General features: G+C 40.2%; 2 protein-coding genes across 3 annotated transcripts in view; both read right to left on the reverse strand.

Annotated features, from left to right (window-relative positions):
- Positions 1-20582, reverse strand: part of LOC121521821 (alpha-1-antitrypsin homolog) — a 29066-nt gene extending 8484 nt beyond the window's left edge. Inside the window, exon 1 of the mRNA XM_041805996.1 lies at positions 20019-20582. Coding sequence (XP_041661930.1) covers positions 20025-20582 — 558 coding nt within the window. The 3' untranslated portion in view covers positions 20019-20024. The remainder of the gene's footprint in view (positions 1-20018) is intronic.
- Positions 5365-10205, reverse strand: LOC121521118 (alpha-1-antitrypsin homolog). 2 transcript variants are annotated; one of them, XM_041804868.1, is made up of 5 exons: positions 10089-10205; positions 8013-8616; positions 6105-6375; positions 5851-5998; positions 5365-5733 (listed from the first exon to the last, which is right to left on the reverse strand). In XM_041804868.1, the coding sequence occupies exons 2-5, from the start codon at positions 8605-8607 to the stop codon at positions 5542-5544; spliced, it is 1206 nt and encodes a 401-aa protein (XP_041660802.1). In that variant the 5' UTR covers positions 8608-8616; positions 10089-10205; the 3' UTR covers positions 5365-5541. The 2 variants fall into 2 exon arrangements, with proteins under 2 accessions (XP_041660802.1, XP_041660801.1); XM_041804867.1 differs by lacking the exon at positions 10089-10205 and having other exon boundaries at positions 8013-8686.
- Positions 20583-24083: the final 3501 nt, after the last annotated feature.

The following is a 24083-nucleotide window of genomic DNA, read 5'->3' on the forward strand; positions in this document are numbered from 1 at the left end:
CTACTTGCAACAACTCACACAAGGGCTTGACTGGTTCATGTGAGAAATGTTGATTGTAGATCGATACGGGTATGGTTGTTACTTGCGATCCAGTGTCCAGCAAGCACTGAAAATCTTGACCAGCTATGTTAACTTGACCTGTACATCTGGATCCGATCAAACCTCTTGGCAGGCGGGTAGGTTCAGTTGAAGTGGAATGCGACTGGTTGCTGCATTTCACTGCTGGCTGCTTGATGGGACATGGTGGGTCCTCAGCAGTTCCCGTTTGTCCCTCAACAGGAACCCGATCTAGTTTAAAGACGAGCCGTGATGAGGGTTGGATCGCTGCCATTTCTTCTGCTTCTCTGCAAACTGTTTCTTTTTTATGGCTACCAGTGAGGGGTTGGGATCATTGTCGCAGTTAGTCTTTATGTGTCCATCTTCACCACAGTTGTAGCAGTAACCCGGCTTGGGTCCTGCAGTTGGCTTGTGGGAGAAGTGAGTCTGTTTGTGGGTCTTCAGGCTTTCACTGAGCTTGCTGACAGGAGTGGACTTGGAGGTGGGCTGCTTCTGACCAGAATGGGCAGCAGTAAGAGACGCCAGCTGCTTTTGTATGTCTGTTTTGTATGCTGAGCAAGCTGCTGCGTGATGGTAGTCAGTGCGTCAACTTTGGTTTCTTCTGGGGAGGCGTAGGCGTATTGGGTGTGCGCCCCGGCTCTGGCTTTTGAGCCGAGGTGCTGCTGAGTTTTCGCAGCCTCTCTGTCTTCCTCTGTTCGGAGTAACGGCAGAAACTCAGCAAAAGATGGCAGGTGGGACTTGCGTTGTTTCAACTGGAGTTCTGATATGAGTGTGTTGTCCCAGCAGCCGCGACAAAACTGATTTAGTAGGTGCCGATCCAAATCAGCAGCTGAGACTCCTCCTCTCCTCAAGGCCAAATTAAGTACTATTTGCAAGCGTTGCAAATATGCAGATGGTTTCTCGCCAGCATCCTGGAACATCTCCATGAACTTTGCATACAATTCATCGCCATCTTGGACGGTTCCATAAGCAGAGTCCAGGATCTGGAGGAAGGTCTTTGGTGGTGTTTCTGGCTTGAGGTGTTTTACCATATCTGCTGTGGGTGGAAAGAGACTCTCAAATATTTTCCTTGAGCGTTGTAAATCTGAAACTGCAGGATCTTGCAACAGGAGTTCTACACCAGAGCGCCAGGTTTCAAAATCTGCTTCATGTTGTGGTCTTGGAATTCGGCCCGAGAAGGATCTCAGTCTTTGAGAGGACAGGTGTGCAGCATCATCCTCACTCTTTACAATGTGCTCAACTACCTACTGTTGCACCCCAGGTGGATTCAGATCAGGGAGAGACATGGCTGGCAGTGAAGATCTCGGCATGGCTCTGTGTTGAGCAACGGGGTCAGGCTGAACATGTGGCAACTCTTCTTTCATGTCTTGGACTGAGGCCGTAGCACCTTGCAGACCGAAGGGGGCGGCACTTGGCAACGGTGCAGGAGGGGCAGTACTGGACACGGATGACATCACACTATCGCTGGCATCTGGGAAAGTCTTCACTTGTGGTGTGTGACTGAGCTCGGAGATGGACTGGCCCAGTAGAGACATCACCCCCTTCAGGACCCCTGCGTAGTCCTGCCCTGTTAGTTTGGCCAAATTTTTCAAGTCACTTAAGTAAGCCTGTGTCTTTAGCGTGCCCTCTAACTCAGAGCACATGGCTGACAGTTCACAGATGTCATATGTAACTTTTTCACTCTGACAAATGTAAGTGTATGGCAAAATATTTCGCAATTCGGCTAAAGCGTTCCCCGAATCAAACTCTACAATAATCATATCATCAAAAACACAATCAGATTCGGTAATAGCTTCAACTTTTGACAGTTTGCCATACTGACTCAAAAACTCAACTACTTCATCATCTGTTCCCTGAGTTGTCGCGTATTTGACCAAAACAGAATTAGGAATCTTTATGCCGTGTTTCATCAAAACGTCCATGTTTGCAATACAATGTCACTTTACTATTTATAAAAACTAAAAAAAACTAAATTGTTGTCTTTAGATTTAAAGGTACTAAAGGTAATGATGTCCTTACAGGAACATTAAGACATTATTTTACTGCTCTTTGTTAAAGTGATCAACTCGTTTATCCTGTTATGATGTTGTTGACATGACTGATGCCCATGCAATGAAGTCAATAAGTAGAAGTGCTACAAAATCTATGGTACTGACGGTTGTAAAATCACTGATGTCTTTGTTCAGGGATTTTTTGGCTTGTTTCCCTTGTCCTACACGTGATATATTTTAGTGTCAGATCTGTATTTCTGCTTGAATTTCCGTCGAGATTAATAAAGTGTCTAACTGTATAACATAGAAGCTGAGACTCATCTGTGGTGATTGTGGACTTATCAAGCAGTATCTCACTTGTCTCTTGCATTTTTCCTTCACTATCATAGGGATGAGGAAGAGGAGGAGAAGGCAGCAGCCTCAAAGACCATCTCCTCAAATGTCAGCTTGTCGACAAAGTATGCTGTTGATGTTTTTTGAGACTTAAAAATGGATGGGATTTTTTAAAACGAGACTTGTTTATCCACTATTTTGTATAACTGTGTCTTTTAAGACATTGCTCTAAGTGAACAAAGTACTGGTACTCCCCTTAATCACCTGTTGTCAGAGTGCCACACAATCTCAGAACTAATTTGGATGATATGGAACAAAAACCATATCTTAGTAGTAAATTAGCCAAATTGCATTACATGATTTATATTTGGTTATTTTTAACTGACAAAGAAATAACAAGAACAGTCACCTCTAGGTCAAATCCACATGGATCAAATGTCCCACTGTAACTTTTATTAACAAAACAAGCTGATGAAACATGAGCTCTCTACAGTAACACAGTAGTCTACCTTTAACCTGATCAAACATGAGCTCTCTACAGTAACACAGTAGTCTACCTTAAACCTGATCAAACATGAGCTCTCTACAGTAACACAGTAGTCTACCTTAAACCTGATCAAACATGAGCTCTCTACAGTAACACAGTAGTCTACCTTAAACCTGATCAGACATGAGCTCTCTACAGTAACACAGTAGTCTACCTTAAACCTGATCAAACATGAGATCTCTACAGTAACACAGTAGTCTACCTTAAACCTGATCAAACATGAGCTCTCTACAGTAACACAGTAGTCTACCTTAAACCTGATCAAACATGAGCTCTCTACAGTAACACAGTAGTCTACCTTAAACCTGATCAAACATGAGCTCTCTACAGTAACACAGTGGTCTACCTTTAACCTGATCAAACATGAGATCTCTACAGTAACACAGTAGTCTACCTTAAACCTGATCAATCATATGCCTGATAAAAGCTGCTGTGATTTACTGCTCTGAAAAACTCCCATGTGTCTTCTGCTAATGCCGTGTTAATTCTGTGCTTTTGTAACCTGCCAAGGTTCTTAAAAATTTGGTTGTTAACTCTTTTCCAATGCATTATATGGAACATTTCAGCTTGATTGTATGTAGTCCTTTCAAAAATACACAAGTGGGTTAAAGTGATATGATTTATTGCTGGATCATAATCATGTTGTCGCTAAATACTGCAGTTTCAATTGAGACGTCTAAGTTGTGTTTATCTGAGAAAGCTTGTACTTTAACATTAAGCTACAAAAAAAATCAAAAGGTAGTCTAATATATTTCCCTTTGGTTTGCTCCTTATTTCCATTACTTGTCTTCTTCAGATCAAAATTTCCAAGTCTCACATTGAATTAAAGATCCTTGAATCAGTTCCTTGAATGTTTGATACTAACCTTGTTTGGCAGTCTCTCTCTGAATAAAAACTGCCCTTTATTATCTCTTCTGGGTTCATTTTGTCTTGGTAATGTTTGTGAAATAGCTGTAGTGATAACCAGTGTTAGCTGGTATAGCTGCAGGGGTCTGCATATCCCCATACAGCTTGAACTGTACTACTGCCTCTTCCCTGATGCCAAGCCATTTCAAAGAAAAACAGAATGAATACAGTTTTCCCAGCCTGTGCAAATTTCATTTACTACATTGAAAAAATTAAGTAATTTATACAAAATGTAGTTTTTCTGAATCTTCTTGACAAAATTAAGTTCACTTTACTTGGATTTCATTTTTCATGTAAAAAACATAATTAAGTAGTTTAAACAAAGAACAATCTTGCTTGTTCAACATAAATAAAAATTGTAAAAAGTTGCCTTAATTTTTTTAAGTAGATGTAGCAGAATATTTTTATCAGTGTGTGATCTGATCTAAAGGTTATATACACCAGACTTATAGTAAATATGGCGTCCCGACAAAGGTAGTTCAGGACTTGTTAGAAAATGTAGGTGACTGATTTCAAAGCATTTCCATTTGACCTCACGTCAAAAATATACATTCAGTAAACCAACTCCACACTGCAAAGGTACAGCAACATCACACGGTAACAGTATGTAGTTAATGTTAGCAGTGCTAGCACCGCAGGCCTTCAATCCTCTTAGCAGGTTAACATCCACAATCTTGACCTTAAACTCATCCCTCAATGCTTCAGTTATATGTGGCTGTAATCTGACAAAGCCTCTGAACAACTTTATCCCCATTTTGTAGATCAAAATGATGCTAAACCACACTGTTCCTTCAAGAGTAGATCGATGCTGTAGCAGTTAATGTTTGAAGAACAACTGCAGTGGTGGTTTGAACATCAAATATGTGATCTGTTCATAGAAGTTAATGTGGTTTTTATTATATTTACTTTGTGGATAAGGCTAAATACAGGAGAATACAACAACCCAGAGGATTGTACGTTTTATTGTGATGTCTTACCTCAGGTTGCTTTCAACTAAATGTGAACTCAGTCTCACTTTAAGCTGAATGGGTGCTTATTTATGCAGATTTTAACATAATTGATATGGCAGATTGGTGTTCTGTTTTATTTTGAAATCAAGAGGGATTTTGACTTTTGTATGTTTTTGGTGTATCTGTGATATTCTCTTGTCTATATGGATGAAGCAATACTGAATAGAGACCACAAAACACAGTCAGGAAGAATCATATTTATTTTAAATCTTGACATGTAAATTCTGCTGAGTGAATCTGTAGTGAAATGACTCATTGTTGTCTTTCCATCTTCCATCTCTGGTTCAGAGAGGAGACTTATCTTTTTATGAGACCTTAATCCAAGGGATGTAATATCTAGTCTAATCCGTCCAATTGTAGTGTGAAACCTGTAACAATACTAAATGCAGTCTGTGAATCTGACTGAGTAACATACAATATATCCTGACATTTCAAGCTTCACTTTTCCAGTAACATTTTCTATTCTTCCATAACCAGATGTTACCATGGGTTTAGCTACATCGGTGTCTCACAATATTCATGATAAACAATTGCAGAATATTTGCATTTTCATATCGTACAGTAGAGTACAGTATCTGCATTTATTCAGGTTGGAAGCTAACAAGTGAGTCCCACCCCTAGTGTTTACAGATGAGTCCTGATTTTACAATAAACTATTCTCCAGTGATGAGATGTAGGACTGATTATCTTGGATTCTTCACTCAGCTGTTGGGTTGTTGATCTTACCCATGAAGAGGATGCTCCCGCTGGAGTTCTCTATGATGAAAACCAGGAATGGTCTGTCAATTCTGATGGTCGGAGGCAACGATTTCAATTGGAACTCCCTATAGCTGACAGCTTTTTCTTCTGTTCCAATCTCAGTGACACTGAGCACAGCCTTGTGTGACGCCTGTATGACGAAAGAAGTGGTCTTTACAAACCTTGAGGAACCATTGCTGTAATTGTTGAGTAGGAAATCCCTTTAACATTCAAAAGTATTAGAAACTGAGAAGAAACCCTCCCCTACCTTTGAGATTTTGAGCTTGAACTCTTCAGATATACCAGAGAAATCAGCGTTGTCCTCAAAAGCATTTATGATGCCCATTTCTTTCAGAGTGCTCTCCAGGGAAGCATCAGAAGAGATGGAAAACTTTGGCAAGAACAGGATTATACGTCTGAAAAGCAAAGGACGTAATCAGAATTAAAACATTGAGTTGCTCTTATCATACAGATGAAGTAGACTTTTATTCATTACATTGAGCATAGCCAGGCAATCTTAACCTCATAGTTATTGAGTCTCTCCAGCGTCTGATGTGGTCCTTGTTGATGTAGCCCTCCACCTCCTCCATCTTGTCTTCATCAGGCAGGACAATCATCATAAAGGCGTCGCCCTTGTAAGGCAGACTGATGACGGTGGCGTGGTTTGCTCTGTCCCAGCAGACCTTGTAGTACCCGGTCCTTGTCATCATGTCCACCTGGACTTTGGCGGTCTTGTCCACATGAAATTCAGCCTTATGTGTGTTATAACTTTTGAACGGGTTCTCCCACAGTCCTACAAAGGACACAAACATCTTATGAAGTGACAGTGGAGGTCTGACCCAAAACCATTAAACTCTATGTTAAGATAATTTAAGATGGTTTATTTTAAATGCTGATGGTTTCTGTCTAGCTCCATCTTGGCCTGTGAGAAAATCTGAATTCAAGTTAGTGGTGGAAGTATCAATACTACAGTACTGAGATTTCGATATTTACAAAGTACTCTTTTGGTGTCGATCAATACCAAATGAGTACTATAAAACACGTCTCACCTAGGGTTGCCACCTTTCAGAAATGAAAATAAAGGACACCCACCATGGCTCCTCGAGGCCACTACCACCAAAGGAGTGGTATATTTAATTTAGAAAAAAGCATTTAGTCAAACTTAAAGTGAGTTTCAGGAGTAGACATTTTTAAACGCGCGGGTGCAGTGCGCAGCAGCGTCTGTAACCAGGGAACTCGTGGCAGGACCAGGCAGGCGGGCACACAGAGACGCAGATGTGGAAGTCAGAGGTCTATCTGCTGTACCACACGTCGGGTCCTCTCTACATAGGTCCTACTAAGCTGAAATGGACTGCCCTTAATTTTTCCTGTGTTTTATTTTGTTCATTATACAGTTTTAAAGAGTGTGTGACAGACATGTATGGGACTTTTATGAAAATACAGGAAAATTTATGTCAAATACAGGACGCAACAATTCATTGTCAAATAAAGGATGATTCTGTATTTTAAAGGACGGGTGGCAACCCTAGTCTCACCACTACTTCTCGACCGAGTGCCTCCCTGCCTCTCTCTCCTCTAGACTGTTCTCGCTTTACTTTGCCGTGTCACGTGAATTTGGAGACTAATCAGACATTGTTGATTCTACTGTACCATGTGACTTTGGCGACCAATCGTAAATGAGTAACAAATTCCAGCAACTCCACTCACTCACAAATGAATTTATTTTACAGTCTGTGATGTGAACCCTGCTGTATTTCTCAGTCAGTGTGGTCCCCAAATGAATTTTAAAACTGTAAGAAAACATCAAAAAATACTGAGACCATATGCCAGTTCCATAAAAAGTATGAAGACAAAGTTATAGAAACATAAAAAGATGAATATTTCTATAAAAATCTTTGTTGACTTGCATTTCTTACATTTTTGCTTCAAATTAGTAGGTATAATGGCTAATATAGCCCTTCTATCCATTTTTTTTTTAAAGAAAAGCATATGGGCATTTTTATGTTGTAGATATTTTAATTCTATATACAAGTTTGTGCTGATTATATATCTTTACCTCCACCAAGGAGGTTATGTGGTCGGCAGGGTTTGTTAGCTAGTTAGTTAGTTTGTTAGCAACATAACTCAAAAAGTTGTGGACGGATTTGATGAAATTTTCAGTAAATGTCAGAAATGGCATAAGGAAGAACTGATAAGATTTTGGGAGTGATCCAAATCACTTTCTGGTCCAGGAATTTTTTTAAAGGAATCTTTACTATTGGGAGATAGAGCTAATGCTTTTCTAGTTATTTTTCTTTACCAGCTTGCAAAACATTTTATTTTGATTGGTATAGGTATCAGTATCAGTATCAATATCGATAAAATTACATTTGATGTATCAAATCAAGAAACATTGGTATCTCCCATCTCTAATTCAAATCAGCACATTACCTTTAAAGGAGGCGTAGTTGATCAGCACCATGACCATTTTGGGATACAGGTCCTTCACCATGTCTCTGATCTTGTCCTGGGTTTTATTTGCAATAAATCTGTTGATCTCAGCTGCAGCCTCAGAGAGATCCTGGCTGATGTTGAAGATCTCACCAGAGTAAAACTCCTTGACATCATTCAGGAACGTCTCCAGAGGATTGAAGCCAGAGCGCACTGCAGCAGCATTTCCTACATCCAGCTGTAGATTCTCCTGACTGTGTCCATGGACCTCAAAGAGATGTTTGTACGCTTCATTGACCTGGGTTTGGTTGAAGGCGCTGTAGCCCAAGGTGGAGAACATCTGGCTGTGGGTTTCACCTCCAGCTCCTGCAGACACCATGGACAGGATGCTGGAGATTCCCAGTGGTGAGTAGAAGATGTTCTTTCCAGCAGCAGTGTTGGCCTTCAGACTTTTGTAGAGGGCAAAGGCAAAGTCAGCATTGGAGGAGGACAGCCTGTGGCAGCTAGTATCATCCGTATGGCTGTGTCCAGAGCTTTGGGGGTCTGCCCAGGCCCCAGACAGCGGCGCTGAACAACAACTGGGGGTATCACACATCTTTACAACCTGGTCATGTGACAGGAAATGATCGAGAAATTTCTTAGCAGTTTTTCCATTTTACTTTACAGTACATTAATTTGCTGACCAACCTTATTAATGAGCATTTACCCAATAAAACAAAGAACAGATTGAATGACACTTCTGTAACAAACAGTCTCAAAGTCTTACAGGTTTGATTTTAAAATCTAAAGTAATGTCTCACCTTAAATGAAGCTTTCAAATCAGTAATTTATTGGAGGTCTGTCCTTACCGTTAATGTCCTCTTCAGTGCAGTTTGACAGAAACTTCACTGATATTCAGGAGATCCAACTGAGGCAGTGGACACTCCTGTTATAAATGAACTCGTATCAGCCTGCTCTGTCCTCTGCCTGGAAATAATGCATCAGAGTTCCCTTGAACTCCTCATGACTAAAACACCAGATGTATAGAAACTGACTCTTCTCTAAGCCGCTCCCTTGAAAGGCCACTGTCCAATCCTAGGTTAGCAACCGTAACTATGCATGGGAAGTCTGACTCACTCTCAGCAGACGCTAGTGTACCCAGACACACAAATCTTTACAGTGGGATGTTGAATTTTTCTCTTTCACAAAGGCGACAAACTGAGAGGTGAGATGTGAGATACATGTACATTGTTACAAGCTCCAGGATTAATAGTGAGAATTGAGCAGTTACTAGGAATATTTTACTACAGCTATTGTCCTCACTCATACATGCAGGAGTGTTTGGTTCTGTGGTTTCCTGCCACTCACAGGCTGCAAGAAGTCAAGATCTCTCTCCTGCTCTAACCACTCCCCTGTTTCTGTGTGTAATGTGTCTTATGTATTTCAGTAGAAACAGTGCTGTAGCCCAAGGTGGAGAACAGCTGGCTGTGGGTTTCACCTCCAGCCCCTGCAGACACCATGGACAGGACGCTGGAGATCTGACATCCAAAAAACTTCTAAATGAAGTCAACATGACAGTATGATGTATAGGATGTATGTGTCAGTTTTTTTTCTTCGTATTTTTTTTTTTTACCACAACTTAATGTAAATTAACTGAAATTATATGCTATCCATCCATCCATCCATCCATCCATCACTATCTGCTCAGGCCTTTATTTTCAATAGTTGACATTTACTTCTGGGTCACATGATCGTCCCTTTCACTTCTTTACTGCCTTATTGTAGAAAAACACAAGAAAAAGACATTAAACAAAATTCAACCTTTTTTTCAGAGTTCATTTCCTGGTTTTACTGTTTAAATATATTAAAAAAAAACATAAAAGGAAAAATTGTGCCAATTATTTGTTTTATGGTTTCTGTCCAGAAACAAAAATGAGTGAAACTGGCTGTTTTCTTGATTTTCATATGATCAAATGCCCTTTCATGTGGTGTTTATTGTGAAAATGGACTTATTTTGATAGTACTTCTGGTTTCCAGCTTCCGCTGGTCACTTGTGTTTGGGTTGTGAAACAACCTGAATTCAAATCAGCACATTACCTTTAAAGTAGACGTAGTTGATCAGCACCATGACCATGTCAGGATCCAGGTCCTTCACCATGTCTCTGATCTTGTCCTGGGTTTTATTTGCAATAAATCTGTTGATCTCAGCTGCAGCTTCAGAGAGATCCTGGCTGACAGTGAAGATCTCACCAGAGTAAAACTCCTTGACATCATTCAGGAACGTCTCCAGAGGATTGAAGCCAGAGCGCACTGCAGCAGCATTTCCTACATCCAGCTGTAGATTCTCCTGACTGTGTCCATGGACCTCAAAGACATGTTTGTTTGCTTCATTGACCTGGGTTTGGTTGAAGGCGCTGTAGCCCAAGGTGGAGAACAGCTGGCTGTGGGTTTCACCTCCAGCCCCTGCAGACACCACCCACATAGCAGAGACATTTGGCCCAGATTTGGCATGAAGATGGCACAGGTGGCATTCAGTAGGCACTGGCATAAGGCATGTGAACCAAACATGGCCCAGGTGTGGCAAAGGTGGCACTGTCTTGACTCTGGCAAACAAGATATGGGCCAGTTGTTGAGTGAAGTATCTGGCCCAGAAATCAAATTAGAACTCTGGGCCATATATGTATAGCCGGTCTTGTCCCACCCTTAAATGCAGTTCAGATATTTTTGAGATTTTTTTTCTATACCCAGTCAGTTGTCTTGTTTTACATCACAGATGTAAGAAGAATTTTATCCATCATCACACACGCATACACACGTGCACGCACTCACGCGCGCACACACACACAGATTCAGAGAGAGAGAGGGACCTGGGCTGTGTTTGAAATGCCACACATAGCGTCAACGATGCAGATATCAATCAAAATCGCATATTTGATTGGTCAATCATCATTTTCGCCCCCTCTGTAGTCGTAGCTTCGCGTGGCCACGTAACGTAAGGTTAACGGTCGACTGACGTCAGCTGAACAAGAATCCCGCCTGTGGATGCCGACGCTGTTTGGAGACAGCTGCCCATGCACACTCCGGTGAGACATCCAGCAAAGACGTGGTGAGTGAAATGCATTAATTTTATGTTAAGGATAACGTTTGTCTTTTGTGACAGTACACTGGCAGTTACAATATAAAGACAATTCTGTCTAGAGTCTAGGCTGAATGTTAAAGAGAGCTAATGACGATTAGCGTTAGCCTGAAATGCGGGGAAATGATGGGCTGCTAGTACTGCTGCTAGCACAGCCATGACTTTTTTCTGCTGGCATATGGCAATAAAAAATATATCGTGCTTCAACTTAAGTACTATTCACATGTAGGTTTTCCTAAATTTGTCACTTGCTCACACTTGCTGTGTCTAAATCGAGAGACTGAAGTGCGCGCATTTTTAAACAAACCACACAGCAGAGCTCTGTGCAACGTCGTAGGCGGGTTGGACCTGGTTTTAACCTGCTGCACACATGCCACCTTTGCATGCCATTTTCACTGTGCATATGAGTTCAGTGAAAATGCAGTTGGTTGTACAGTCAGAGGTGCTGCCCGGGATTTCGGACACCATGAAAAGAAGTCTTTCTGGGCCCCCCATAGCCGGCCTTGTGGCTGGCGGAAAATGTTGATACCGTTTTACGTAAAACTGCATTTTAATGATATTTTTGACTATCATTCCCATATTTGTGAAAAGAACATGACAATTGCTTGGTAGGGGAAGCACTGAAAATACAATGAAATTCACTTAGATTTAGTTATTTGCTGCAAGACTGATACTCTGTATTCCAAAAACCCATCTCTAATTTGAACATTATCATCTATAGAACAAGATGCAACCATTTGTACCATTAAGTCCCAAACTACTGACCAAACATTATATTTCAGAGATAGCTGATGCTTATTAAATCATTAAAATTGTTCTGAAATAAACAGACTAAAGGCTTTTTATTATTATTTCAGAGTGATTTTTTATCCTTTAATGTTTTTTTCTCCATAATAATCGATTAATTTAACACACAACTTCTCACCTCACTGATTGACTATGGGCATAGCAGCTTGCTAAACGTTTGCCTGCATTAATTATTTAACTAAAACTAAAGTGAAATGTCCAGAGTTTTCTTCAGAAATATGAGCTAATATGGGGAGAAAAGTGAGCTAGTTCATCAACTATGGACAAAGTTAGGAATAGACAACAGGGAATGTTCCAGAACTTTCCATCACATGAATCACTAACAGACCCACCTTGCCTATGGAAGAACTGGGTGACATACTCTCTGCCTCCACTCGCTGTCTGTGAAAAGTTAGCGCTCTGCAGGGTGTCTAAGCAGGTGGACTGAACCATTTTAGGTAAATGGGGGGGGGGCTTGAGAAATGTTTTGCAAAACAAATAAACTTAGTGTTACCAATACATTGTATATAAAATATATGTGTAATCTTAAGTCTATTACTGAGTGCGATATTTTTTTGTCAGTATTATAATTATATTAGGGGCCTCTCTGGGCCCCTGTCAATCATGGGCCCCTAGAATCCTTCTCCTTATTCTCCCCTTTTCGGCGCCCCTGTGTACAGTATTTGAAGCTTAGGCTATAACGTTAACGTTAAAAACTTCCTGAATTGGTTAACTGGGTGATTTTTTACTGCATTCACACTGATTTATTCTAATGTGAAAACTCTCACAAGGTTACTCTGGTGTGTTGCATTGCCTGTTATAATAAAGTGTTAATTAAAATAATTTTCAACAAATTGTACTTTTTTCTATAGTATTTACCTGTTTGAGGTCTGTGCAGCCGCTTGTCGAGTTGAAAAAAAAAAAGCAGAGCAGCCACGCTAAAATAGAGAAGATGCCCTTGTAGGTGTAGATAAAAAATGAATGTTTTAACAGCTTAGCCAAAAAATGTGTCGTGTCAGTTATATTTGATTCTCAATTTTAATTATTAAAATTGTACTTATACATTAGATAATTTTATAATTTGGACTATTCTTTGTCTGTTTCAGGTTGAAGGACAATCCACTTCAGTAAAGGTATGAAGAAAGCTTGGATGTACAATGATAGGAGCAATGCCCGAAGAAGGGCATTAAAGAGAGTTGGGGAACTGGTTGAAAATGAGGTGGATAAAGAGGGGTGGGGGATGTCAATTCTGAGTTGAGTGTTTGTGTTGAGGATTCAGAGGAATCTGATATGCAAGTCAGTGATGACGAAAGTGATCAGGGTCTTGACGTCGAGGATATAGAAGAGGCAGAGGCTTTAGCGTCTGATGAGGATTTGCCTGGTCTTGGAGACCAGTGTCAGAATTTATGTTCAATTGGGCAGTTTCATTTGGTATTTTTCTAATGGTTCTGTCAGCGCTTCTGAGCATCTTTAAAATATACCATCCTTTCCTGCCTAAAGATGGACGAACGTTGCTGAAAACAAAAACAAGCCACAACATTAACAGTGCAGCAGGTGGTGTGTTCCATTATCGTGGAATTTTGAATTCCTTTGAGAAAATCCTGGATAAAGTGTGGTCTTATGTGCTAGACAGGCATGCATTTAAACTGCAGTTGAATTTTGATGGTTTACCACTCTGGAAGAGTACTAGTACTCAGTTTTGGCCAATCCTTGGTATGTTACAAGGATACACAAAGAAACCAATGTTGATTGGACTGTTTTGTGGTACTTCAAAGCCAAATTCATTGGCTGAGTATTTTCATGATTTGGTACATGAGCTGAAAACATTGAAAAGTGGGTTTCTGTTCAAGCAGAAAACCTTCTTTGTTAATGTTGTTTCTGTTGTGTGTGATACCCCAGCCAGAGCCTTCATAAGAGGTGTGAAGTCACACAATGCTTACCATGGATGTGACAAGTGTCACCAAACAGGTGTCCGCAAATGTAATCGAATGACATTTCCTGAGGTCAATGTGAGGCGCAGAACTGATGACAGTTTTAGACAAGCAATGGATGAAGAACACCATGTCCATCGCTCACCTCTTGCAGAGGCATTGATATGGTTGCTTGCTTCCCATATGATTATATGCATCTGGTTTGTCTGGGTATAATGAAGCGTCTTTTAGATTTGTGGATCAGCACCACTGGCCCACTGCGCTGTCGCATTTCATCTAGTCTCACTTCCATGGTTTCAGATAGACTTCTTGCACTGAGAAGTTACATCCCCAGTGAGTTTACTCGAAGGCCACGGACACTAGCTGAACGATGTAGGTGGAAAACCACAGAACTCCGCCAGTTCTTGTTAAACACTGGTCCGGTTGTGCAAAGGGGTGTACTAAAGCCTCAGATCTATGATAACTTCATGCTTTTGTCAGTAGGTGTGTACATCTTGGCAAGTCCAAAGTATTGTTTGGAGATGAATGACCTTGCTAATACTCTGTTGGTTTCATTTGTTGAACATTTTGGCCAGCTTTATGGTGAAGAGTTCTGGGTTTATAATATTCATGGTCTGGTGCATCTCAGTGAAGATGTCAAAATCCATGGCAATTTAGATCTTATATCAGCATTTCCATATGAAAACTTCCTAGGAAAATTAAAGAAATTGGTTCGGGGGCCATGCAATCCTTTGACTCAGGTGATGCATAGATTATCAGAGATGGAAAATGGCGACTACAGTCCTGATGTTAAAGAAACTCAAAAACTTTATAAAGAGCATATGGATGGGCCAGTGCCAGAGTGCTTCTCACAACGGGTTTGCCAGTTTAAAGTGCTTGCTTTTGATGGAATAGTTGTGAAATCCAAAGAGAGAGATTCTTGTATCAGAATCGATAACAAGTTGATTTTAGTCCAAAATAGTGTCGAGGATAGAGGAACAGTATACATTGTGGGAAATGAATAAAAACAGGTGGAACACTTCTTTACATATCCAGTTGACTCAAAAGAGTTAGGAATTTATGTGGTTTCCAACCTTTCCACCAGTCTCAAGTGTTTCATGTTTGGAAGGAATCTGCAAAAGTATGTCAGATTACCATTCCAAAACAAATTTGTTGTTGTTCCACTTTTGCATTGAAACTTAGTTGGCTAAAGAGCATATTAGTGTAATCATTCTTGATTTTCCTCAGATGTTTCATATTGTTGTCTTTGACAACACTAATGAGGTTGAAGCTGTGCCTTCAGTCTGGATAAAAAATGGAGAGTGCATGTGGCCTCCAAATAAAACTGATGTGACAAAAGCTGTAAAATCCCAAGAATGTCCTGGACATGGATGGAGACCCATAAGGCCAGAATTATTTTCACATCAGGTAAGTACAATTTTGTCAACTCCACCCTTAGATTGAGCTAATGGTATGTTATGTATTACTTAAAATTACTTGTGTTTTTTTGGTATTTTTCTAGATGACTACAATGAAGCTAGGCTTAAACTACCTCAAGCTGTTGATAACACAGACCTTGGAAGTGATGGAGGGGACTCTCCAATAACATTCAAAAGGAAAAGGATGTAGGTTATTTTTATTGTTTTTGTTAAAACTGTGGCACACAACATTTGAAAGTGATTTAATTTTTGATGAAATTATTTAATTGTTTTTAGACGCAAGAACATTCTATTCCCTGGGGAGGAAGATGACGATGATGATGATGATGATGATGAGATGAAAGGCATCATGAAAGTAACAAAGTCAAGAAAAAGGTAAGAAGTGTCAATCCCTACTTAAATTACAATGTGTTTCGTCACAACAGATAGTACTAAGATTTGTTTTGTACTTTTTAGCAGATTGGATTCATTGCCCAATGCTCCAAAGATTCATGTGCAGAACAACACTCGTGCATTAGAGCCAGGGAAGCAAAATGGCCCTGAGATCCACCCCACTGGCCACAGCAGTCCTGAGCTCTATTCAAGTGGCCACAGCAGTCCTGAGCCTTTGATCCATCCTCTGAGGTGGTCCGTGCACTGAGGCGCAGCAGCAGTGAGATACATTCACCAAGGAGCACCAGCAGTGAGATACATTCACCAAGGAGAACCAGCAGTGAGATACATTCACCAAGGAGCAGCAGCAGTGAGATACATTCACCAAGGAGCACCAGCAGTGAGATACATTCACCAAGGAGCACCAGCAGTGAGATACATTCACCAAGGAGCACCAGCAGTGAGATACATTCACCAAGGAGCACCAGCAGTGAGATACATTCACCAAGGAGAACCAGCAGTGAGATACATTCACCAAGGACACTGAAGCCCTTGAGAGGCGCACTGCACCTTCTGCGGTCCCATCAAGGCACCCCGAGTCACATCAGAGCATTGAGCAGACCTCCAGTCTGCAAACTTGTGAGTATTCACAATTTTTTTTAGTATGCTAAAATGAGATAATTAGGTGATCTGGAAAAAAGTGGTGCTATTATGTACTATATACTTAAGTAGATAGCATCAGATTGAACATGGATTTTGTACTATTTCTAATCTTTCTTGTTCATTTTATCCACAGGCCTCTTGCATAATATATTAACAAAGCAAGAAATGATGATGGAGCAACTGCGAATCATCTTTAAGACTCTGCAGGGTATGAAAGCAACTGATGAGGCAGAGATAGGCCTTGATCAAAATTTGTTGCCACTCAAAGATGTTGGTTCTCTTCAGAGCCTGGAGGAACAACTGCAGAGTAGCCCTGACCTCCAGAAACAATTGGTATGTTGGCATATCATATGTAGTGACCACATCTCATTAAACTGACCTGGCTATCTTCCAAAAGTGCTCTTATCTTAAAACTTTGTTTAACAACCTTCCCAGTGTCAGTATTAAACTTTTTCTTTGAAAAAAATCATAATGAATCGATGATGATATGATTTCAGGTAAATACACTGGCTCTCAAAGGTGGGGTGGCCATTCGTGAGTGTGTCTGTAGGATTATGCACGCAATGATCACAAACTCCCTGGCAAGGAATATAAACATGAGAGGAATAAATGGAAAGATTGGTTTCCAGCGCCTACAGATACGAAATGTTGTTACTGGTAAGTTGGCCTTGATACCAGCAGTGTCATACCTATGTTTAAGAATCTTCAAGGGTTATTTTTATTGATCATACATTGATATTGACAAGCACAAAGGGCTGTTTGTCTAACACACTTCCCATCCTTGTTTTTACATACATCAGTTCAAAAAAAAAATCTGTTTCCTTGTACAACATATTAAACATTGGGAAAACACTTGAGATCTGACACCACAATATCAGTTTTAGTAGAACTGTTCTTTTTAGTAGCCATATTACCTGATGATACAAAAAGTAATTTAAAACCATGTGTGCATGTATGTTTCAGCTGCTGTGAGGCGTAACCACCTAACGTCTGGGGCCACGGACCAGGAAATCGATGCCACAATCAAAAGATGGCTACATCTGGCTCCTGATAGGGATGGTGGCAGGAAAGAGAGGATGAGGAGAAAAGAGGGCATGGAGAGCACAACAATTTGATGGACTGATAAATGCTGTTCAAGAGCATGCTGTTTCCTAGTTCATGGACTCACAGTGTTCTGAACTATGCAGTCTTGGTTCACGGACTGGTTGCTCAAAAATGTGCAGTATCCTGATTTGTCGACTGACAGTGTTTAAAACTGTGCAGTATTCTGGTTCGTGCACTGACAATTTTCAAAATGTGCAGAGTTCTGGTTCACATGGCTTAAAAATAAACATGTTTATAATACTGTAGTTGTTGAGGCCTTTTTGTAAAATCTGGGTCAAATATGGCTCATGAATGAAGTGGCTTAGTTAAGGTTGAATTAAGGCTGATATCAGGAACCAGTTCTGAAAATTGTCTGGTCCAACATAAGGCCAGAATAGGGCCAGCTATGGTTATACAAATTGGCTTAGATATAGGCCTTATGTGGCCCACGTTTTGGATACCAGATGTGGACCACTAAAGGACCGTAATTCATTGCTGTATGTGGGCCAAGTGCAATTGGGTTGTGTGGCCCATCACTGGGCCAGACCAATTTTGCTATGGGTATGGACAGGACAGTAGAGATTCCCAGTGGTGAGTAGAAGATGTTCTTTCCAGCAGCAGTGTTGGCCTTCAGACTTTTGTAGAGGGCAAAGGCAAAGTCAGCATTGGGGGAGGACAGCCTGTGGTAGCTAGTATCATCAGTATGGCTGTGTCCAGAGCTGTGGGGGTCTGCCCAGGCTGCAGACAGCAGCAGTGCTGTGAGTGTACAACAACTGAAGATACCACGCATCTTTACAGCCTGGTCATGCGACAGGAAATAATGTAGAAATTTCTTAGCAGTTTTTCAAGTACATTGACTTGTTGACCACCTTTATGAATGAGCATATAAAACAAACCAGAAATTGAATCAAACTTTAAAGGTTGGACATAACAGAGAGAACAAGAAAGGCTAAAGTCAACAGTAGTTTAAGAGTCGACATTTTTCAAACAGAACTCATTCTCTTAAACTTTTGCAATTTCCTGTAACAAATACTCTCCATTAATTCTTACAGGTCTGATTAAAAAAAGTCTCTCCGTTACAAAAACATCTTACTTGAAGTTGTCATATCAGTTATTCACTGGAGATCTTACCGTTAATGTCGTCCTCAGTGCAGTTTGTCAGAAACTTCACTGATATTTAGGAGATATAATTGAGTCATTGGACAGATCTGTTAAAATTTAACATGGATCAGCCTCCTGTTTCCCGTGCCTGGAAATGCTGCAACACAGTACCTTGAACTTATCATGGCTAATGTTACCTTTATTGAACTTTCCGGGATCTGGTCTAAAGGTTATATACACCAGACTTATGGTAAATATGATGTCCTGACAAAGGTAGTTCAGGGCTTGTTAGAAAATGTAGGTGACTGATTCTGAAGCATTTCCATTTGACCTCAAGTCAAAAATATACATTCAGTAAACCAACTCCACACTGCAAAGGTACAGCAACATCACACAGTAACAGGATGTAGCTAACGTTAGCAGTGCTAGCACTGCAGGCCTTCAATCCTCTTAGCAGGTTAACATCCACAATCTTGACCTTAAACTCATCCCTCAATGCTTCAGTTATATATGGCTGTAATCTGACAAAGCCTCTGGACAACTTTATCCCCATTTTGTAGATCAAAATGATGCTAAACCACACTGTTCCTTCAACAGTAGATTGGTGCTGTAGCAGTTAATGTTTCTAAGAACAACTGCAGTGGTGGTTTGAACATCAAATATGTGATCTGTTCATAGAAGTTAATGTGGTTTATATAAATTCACTTTGTGGATAAGGCTAAATACAGGAGAATACAACAACCCAGAGGATTGTACATTTTATTGTAATGTCTTACCTCAGGTTGCTTTCAACTAAATGTGAACTCAGTCTCACTTTGAGCTGAGTGGGTACTTATTTATGCAGATTTTTACATAATTGGTGAATTCAGATATGGCAGATTACTGTTCTGTTTGATTTTGAAATCAAGAGGGATTTTGACTTTTGTATGTTTTTGGTGTATGTGTGATATTGTCTTGTCTACATGGATGAAGCAATACTGAATAGAGACCACAAAACACAGTCAGGAAGAATCATATTTATTTTAAATCTTGACATGTAAATTCTGCTGAGTGAATCTGTAGTGAAATGACTCATTGTTGTCTTTCCATCCTTTTTCTGGTTCATAGAGGAGACTTATCATATTATGAGACTTCAATCCAGGGGATGTAATATCTAGTCTAATCCGTCCAACTGTAGTGTGAAAACTGGAACAATACTAAATGAAGTCTAAATGAGTAACATACAAGAATTCCTGACATTTCAAGCTTCACTTTTCCAGTTACATTTTCTATTCATCCATAACCAGATATTACCATGGGTTTTGCAACATCAGTGTCTTGCAATATTCATTATAAACTATTGCAGAATATTTGCATTATCAGCCATTCTATCATGCATCGTATCATAGCGTACAGTGTCTGCATTTATTCAGGTTGGAAGCTAACAAGCGAGTCCCACCCCTAGTGTTTACAGATGAGTCCTGATTTTACAATAAACTATTCTCATTTTACATGTTGATGGTTTATCTCTTGCTCCATAGTTGGCCTGTGAGAAAACCTGAATTCAAATCAGCACATTACCTTTAAAGTAGACGTAGTTGATCAGCACCATGACCATTCTGGGATGCAAGTCCTTCACCATGTCTCTGATCTTGTCCTGGGTTTTATTTGCAATAAATCTGTTGATCTCAGCTGCAGCCTCAGAGAGATCCTGGCTGACGTTGAAGATCTCACCAGAGTAAAACTCCTTGACATCATTCAAGAACGTCTCCAGAGGATTGAAGCCAGAGCGCACTGCAGCAGCACTTCCTACATCCAGCTGTAGATTCTCCTGACTGTGTCCATGGACCTCAAAGAGATGTTTGTACGCTTCATTGACCTGGGTTTGGTTGAAGGCGCTGTAGCCCAAGGTGGAGAACAGCTGGCTGTGGGTTTCACCTCCAGCTCCTGCAGACACCATGGCCAGGATGCTGGAGATTCCCAGTGGTGAGTAGAAGATGTTCTTTCCAGCAGCAGTGTTGGCCTTCAGACTTTTGTAGAGGGCAAAGGCAAAGTCAGCATTGGGGGAGGACAGCCTGTGGCAGCTAGTATCATCAGTATGACAAACCTCATGAATGAGCATTTAACTAATAAAAACAGGAGAGCGATATATTGCTGTTTGTTTTGGCGCACAAAGTAGAAGAAGAATATCACAGAACACCCTTCTGGTTCTCTGCATTGGATTTAAGAACATATGGTGTATGTGTTTAGCGGTGGTGGCAAAGGAGCATTATATTTTTCTGTAAAAGCCACAACAAGCTCAGTGGACTCCTGCAGCATGAACACAACCGTGTAGTCCGCTATTATTGTTTTGGCCGAACCAGCGCAGGCGCCTTAAGGGAGCTACGTTGTGTGTGACGTAATCATTTCAAGAAAGATTTAGGTAACAGTCCACACAGAGACAAAACAGTATTCGTTTACGGATTTATGCATTCTGGGACCCGGTTTCAAAAAGTATCGTTTACAGCCACCCGAAACGCTGTTTCCGTGTGGATGAAACCCCGAACAGACAAAAAACTTTTGCGTATATACCGTATTTTCCGGACTATAAGTCGCACTTTTTTCATAGTTTGGCTGGTCCTGCAACTTATAGTCAGGTGCGACTTATATATCAAAATATATATAATTTATCATGTTTTTAAATGTCAGTTCATACTGACTGACATGAACCAAGGAAAAAACATTACCGTCTACAGCCGCGAGGGGGCGCTCTAGGCTTGTGACAACTATATGCTGCCCCTGCGATACCGACGATGAAGAATTCAATGGATTCAGTGATGTGAAATGAGATTGGGTGCTTGGTAAACTTGCTTACCGGAAACTTGCCTGTTGGACTCGCTGGCTTATTATGTTAATTTAGCCTATTCAGCCTCCCAGGTGTATTCTTTATGCTGTTGTGTAGCTGAATAACTGTTAATGTGTTACATTAACATACCGGACAGCTATTCAGCCTGTTGTTCTGTGTGCTATTGCGTGGTTGAATAACTTGCCTTTCCAGATTAAGTGTCTGTTCTTGGTCTGGATTTTGTGAAATAAATTTATAAATAAATGCGACTTATAGTCCAGTGCGACTTATGTATGTTTTTTTCCTCTTCATGACACATTTTTTGACTGATGCGACTTATACTCCAGAGCGACTTATAGTCCGGAAAATACGGTACCTGAATTCGTTTCCATGTGGACGTAGCCAAAATCAAACTTTTGGGACACGCCCATACCAGCTCTAACAGCAGCATGCTCTCTGACTACCACTAAATCACTACCATTGTGATTACCAGGAACTATAATGGTTAAGAAAGGTGGTCAATATTTTGTCACAATGTCTATGAATCATGAACTGCTAGAACAGCAAAAACTTTCTACAAGGAATTACTTGAGCAACAAGAAAAGAGCTACAAATCTTGTCTACAGGTTATTGTTGATTCAATATTTGCCCGTGTGGACCATTTTGTTAAAGATGTGCTAAACATGACGAGAGACATTCAAGACTTGAAGGCCAGCCTTCAGTTTTCACAAGCAGACTTGGATGACCTGCAAGCTTTTAAAACATTAATTTCTGAAAAAAATCCAAGTAATTTCTGACAGCCTAGCTGATTATCAGACTTCCATCAACAAAGTGCTAACAAAAACGGATTTAACTTCTAATAGATGGAGTTCCTGACTCAAAAACTGAAACTTGGAATGAGACTGAGATTAAGGCAAAGAAAATTCTATCTGACCACCTTAAAATAGACTCCAAGCTGATAGAATTTGAAAGATCTCAAAGAACTGGAAAGTCCATGCTGGACGCCCCAGATCCACTGTGGTTAAACTGCTTCGGTACAAAGAAAAATAGGAGATCCTGAAAAGAGACAAATGTCTGAAAGGGACCAACATCTTCATCAATGAGGATTTTTCTGACAATATTCTCATGAACCGCAAGGAACTGCTACCTAAACTCAGAGAGGAGAGAAAGAAGGGAAATATTACCTTTTTGAAATATGATCAATTAGTTGTGGACCCCCTCAATCAAGTTAACCTCCTTTAGCTACTTGTTTGTGTAAAGGTGCAAAAGTTTTCTTTCATCTAGTGATCATACTGCTACAGGTAGTGCTGTGAAACTGCCATGTGTGATGTAAATGTAAATAAGTCAGAGTCCATTTTAATTTAGGATCTAGTAATTATCCCACAGGATCTAAATGACAGTAAGGAAACAACATACAATGACCAATTAGATCCAGATTTAAATTTTCTCAATTTACGAAGGCCACAAAGTAAATGCAGTTATTACAGTGATGATGATTTTAATCTGCTCAGTAGTAGTTTAGCAGGCCAAGGTCATAACAATACTTTTTCATCTTTTCACCTAAACATACGCAGTGTTCCAAAAAATTATAATAATTTAATTCAATATTTATCAAACTTAAATCATACATTTTCAGTGCTAGCTCTAGCAGAAACACGGCTCCACAATGACATAGTGCCCTTTTATTCCCTCCCCCAGTATAATGCTGTCCACTCATGTAGAAAAAACAAAAAAGGGTGAGGAGTTTCAATCTTTGTTGAGAGCAGTTTCCAGTTTATTAAGAGGGCAGATCTGAGCAGTGGCTTAGAGAAAATTAATGTTAAATCACTTTTTATTTAAGTACGGTCTGTGAGTATTTTCAGTGGAAAAAACTGTAAAAATTGGCTGCATTTATAGACCTCCTGATACTGATGTTAAAATGTTTAATGATGTTTTTTCTTCTACTGTGGAGCTATTAAGAAACAAGGATAAAGTTTGCATTCTCCTAGGAGACTGTAAAATCGATTTACTTAAAAAAGAAAAAGATTTACCAAATAAGTTCCTCAACTCTTACGCATCCTATTTTTACCCTCTTAATTCACAGGCCAACCAGGATAACTAATACATCAGCAACTTTAATAGACAATATATTTACAAATTATTCTGAGCATACTGTCAGCTCTGGATTATTGCTAACTGGTATTTCGGATCACTTTCCGTTATTTCAGTTTTCCTCAAGTAAAACTAGTCCACAAGACAAATGGGATAAGAGGATAAAGTCCTTGATAAGTCCTTTTTGCTCCACTAGGGTTGCATCTGAAATAATGGGGTTAATAATAATGGTCACACTTGGCATAACTGCAGAAATATGGATTAATGGAATGCACAACTACTCGTGCCGTCACGGTGAGGAATTAAAATTACAACAGAAAATTGACTGAGGAAACTCTGCCCCAAACATCTGTGCCGAAATAAAGTGAAACTGAGTGATCAGAGTGTTGTCCGTTTATATTGTCCGATGAATTAATATTGTATAATCTGACGAATTTACACATTAACATAGTCAAAGATTTTCTGCCAGCATTCCTTCCCGGCTTTTGCTGCAGCGACAGTGTTGCTTCTGGCCTGGATGATTGCTTTAAATTCCTCATATTTTTTAAGAATGATTGTCCGTTCCTCCATTGAGAAATACGCTGCTCTGCGGGGTTTCTCCATGTTTGTGATCGGTCAGAGGCTGCAGACACCACCCATTTTATGTGAGTGTGCACTGATCCAGATTGGAAAACCCTGGGTGCAGTTACCGAGATGATAACCAGCTTC

This window comes from Cheilinus undulatus, linkage group 14 (genome assembly GCF_018320785.1).
Source record: "Cheilinus undulatus linkage group 14, ASM1832078v1, whole genome shotgun sequence".
Lineage (NCBI taxonomy): Eukaryota > Metazoa > Chordata > Actinopteri > Labriformes > Labridae > Cheilinus > Cheilinus undulatus.

Coding starts and splice junctions, on each gene's coding strand:
- LOC121521118 (XM_041804868.1), bottom strand. CDS start 8,607: ATGTGTGATACCCCCAGTTGTTGTTCAGCGCCGCTGTCTGGGGCCTGG. Junction 6,376..8,012: donor CAACTACGCCTCCTTTAAAG/GTAATGTGCTGA, acceptor TGTCCTTTGTAG/GACTGTGGGAGAACCCGTTC. Junction 5,999..6,104: donor AGAGACTCAATAACTATGAG/GTTAAGATTGCC, acceptor TTTGCTTTTCAG/ACGTATAATCCTGTTCTTGC.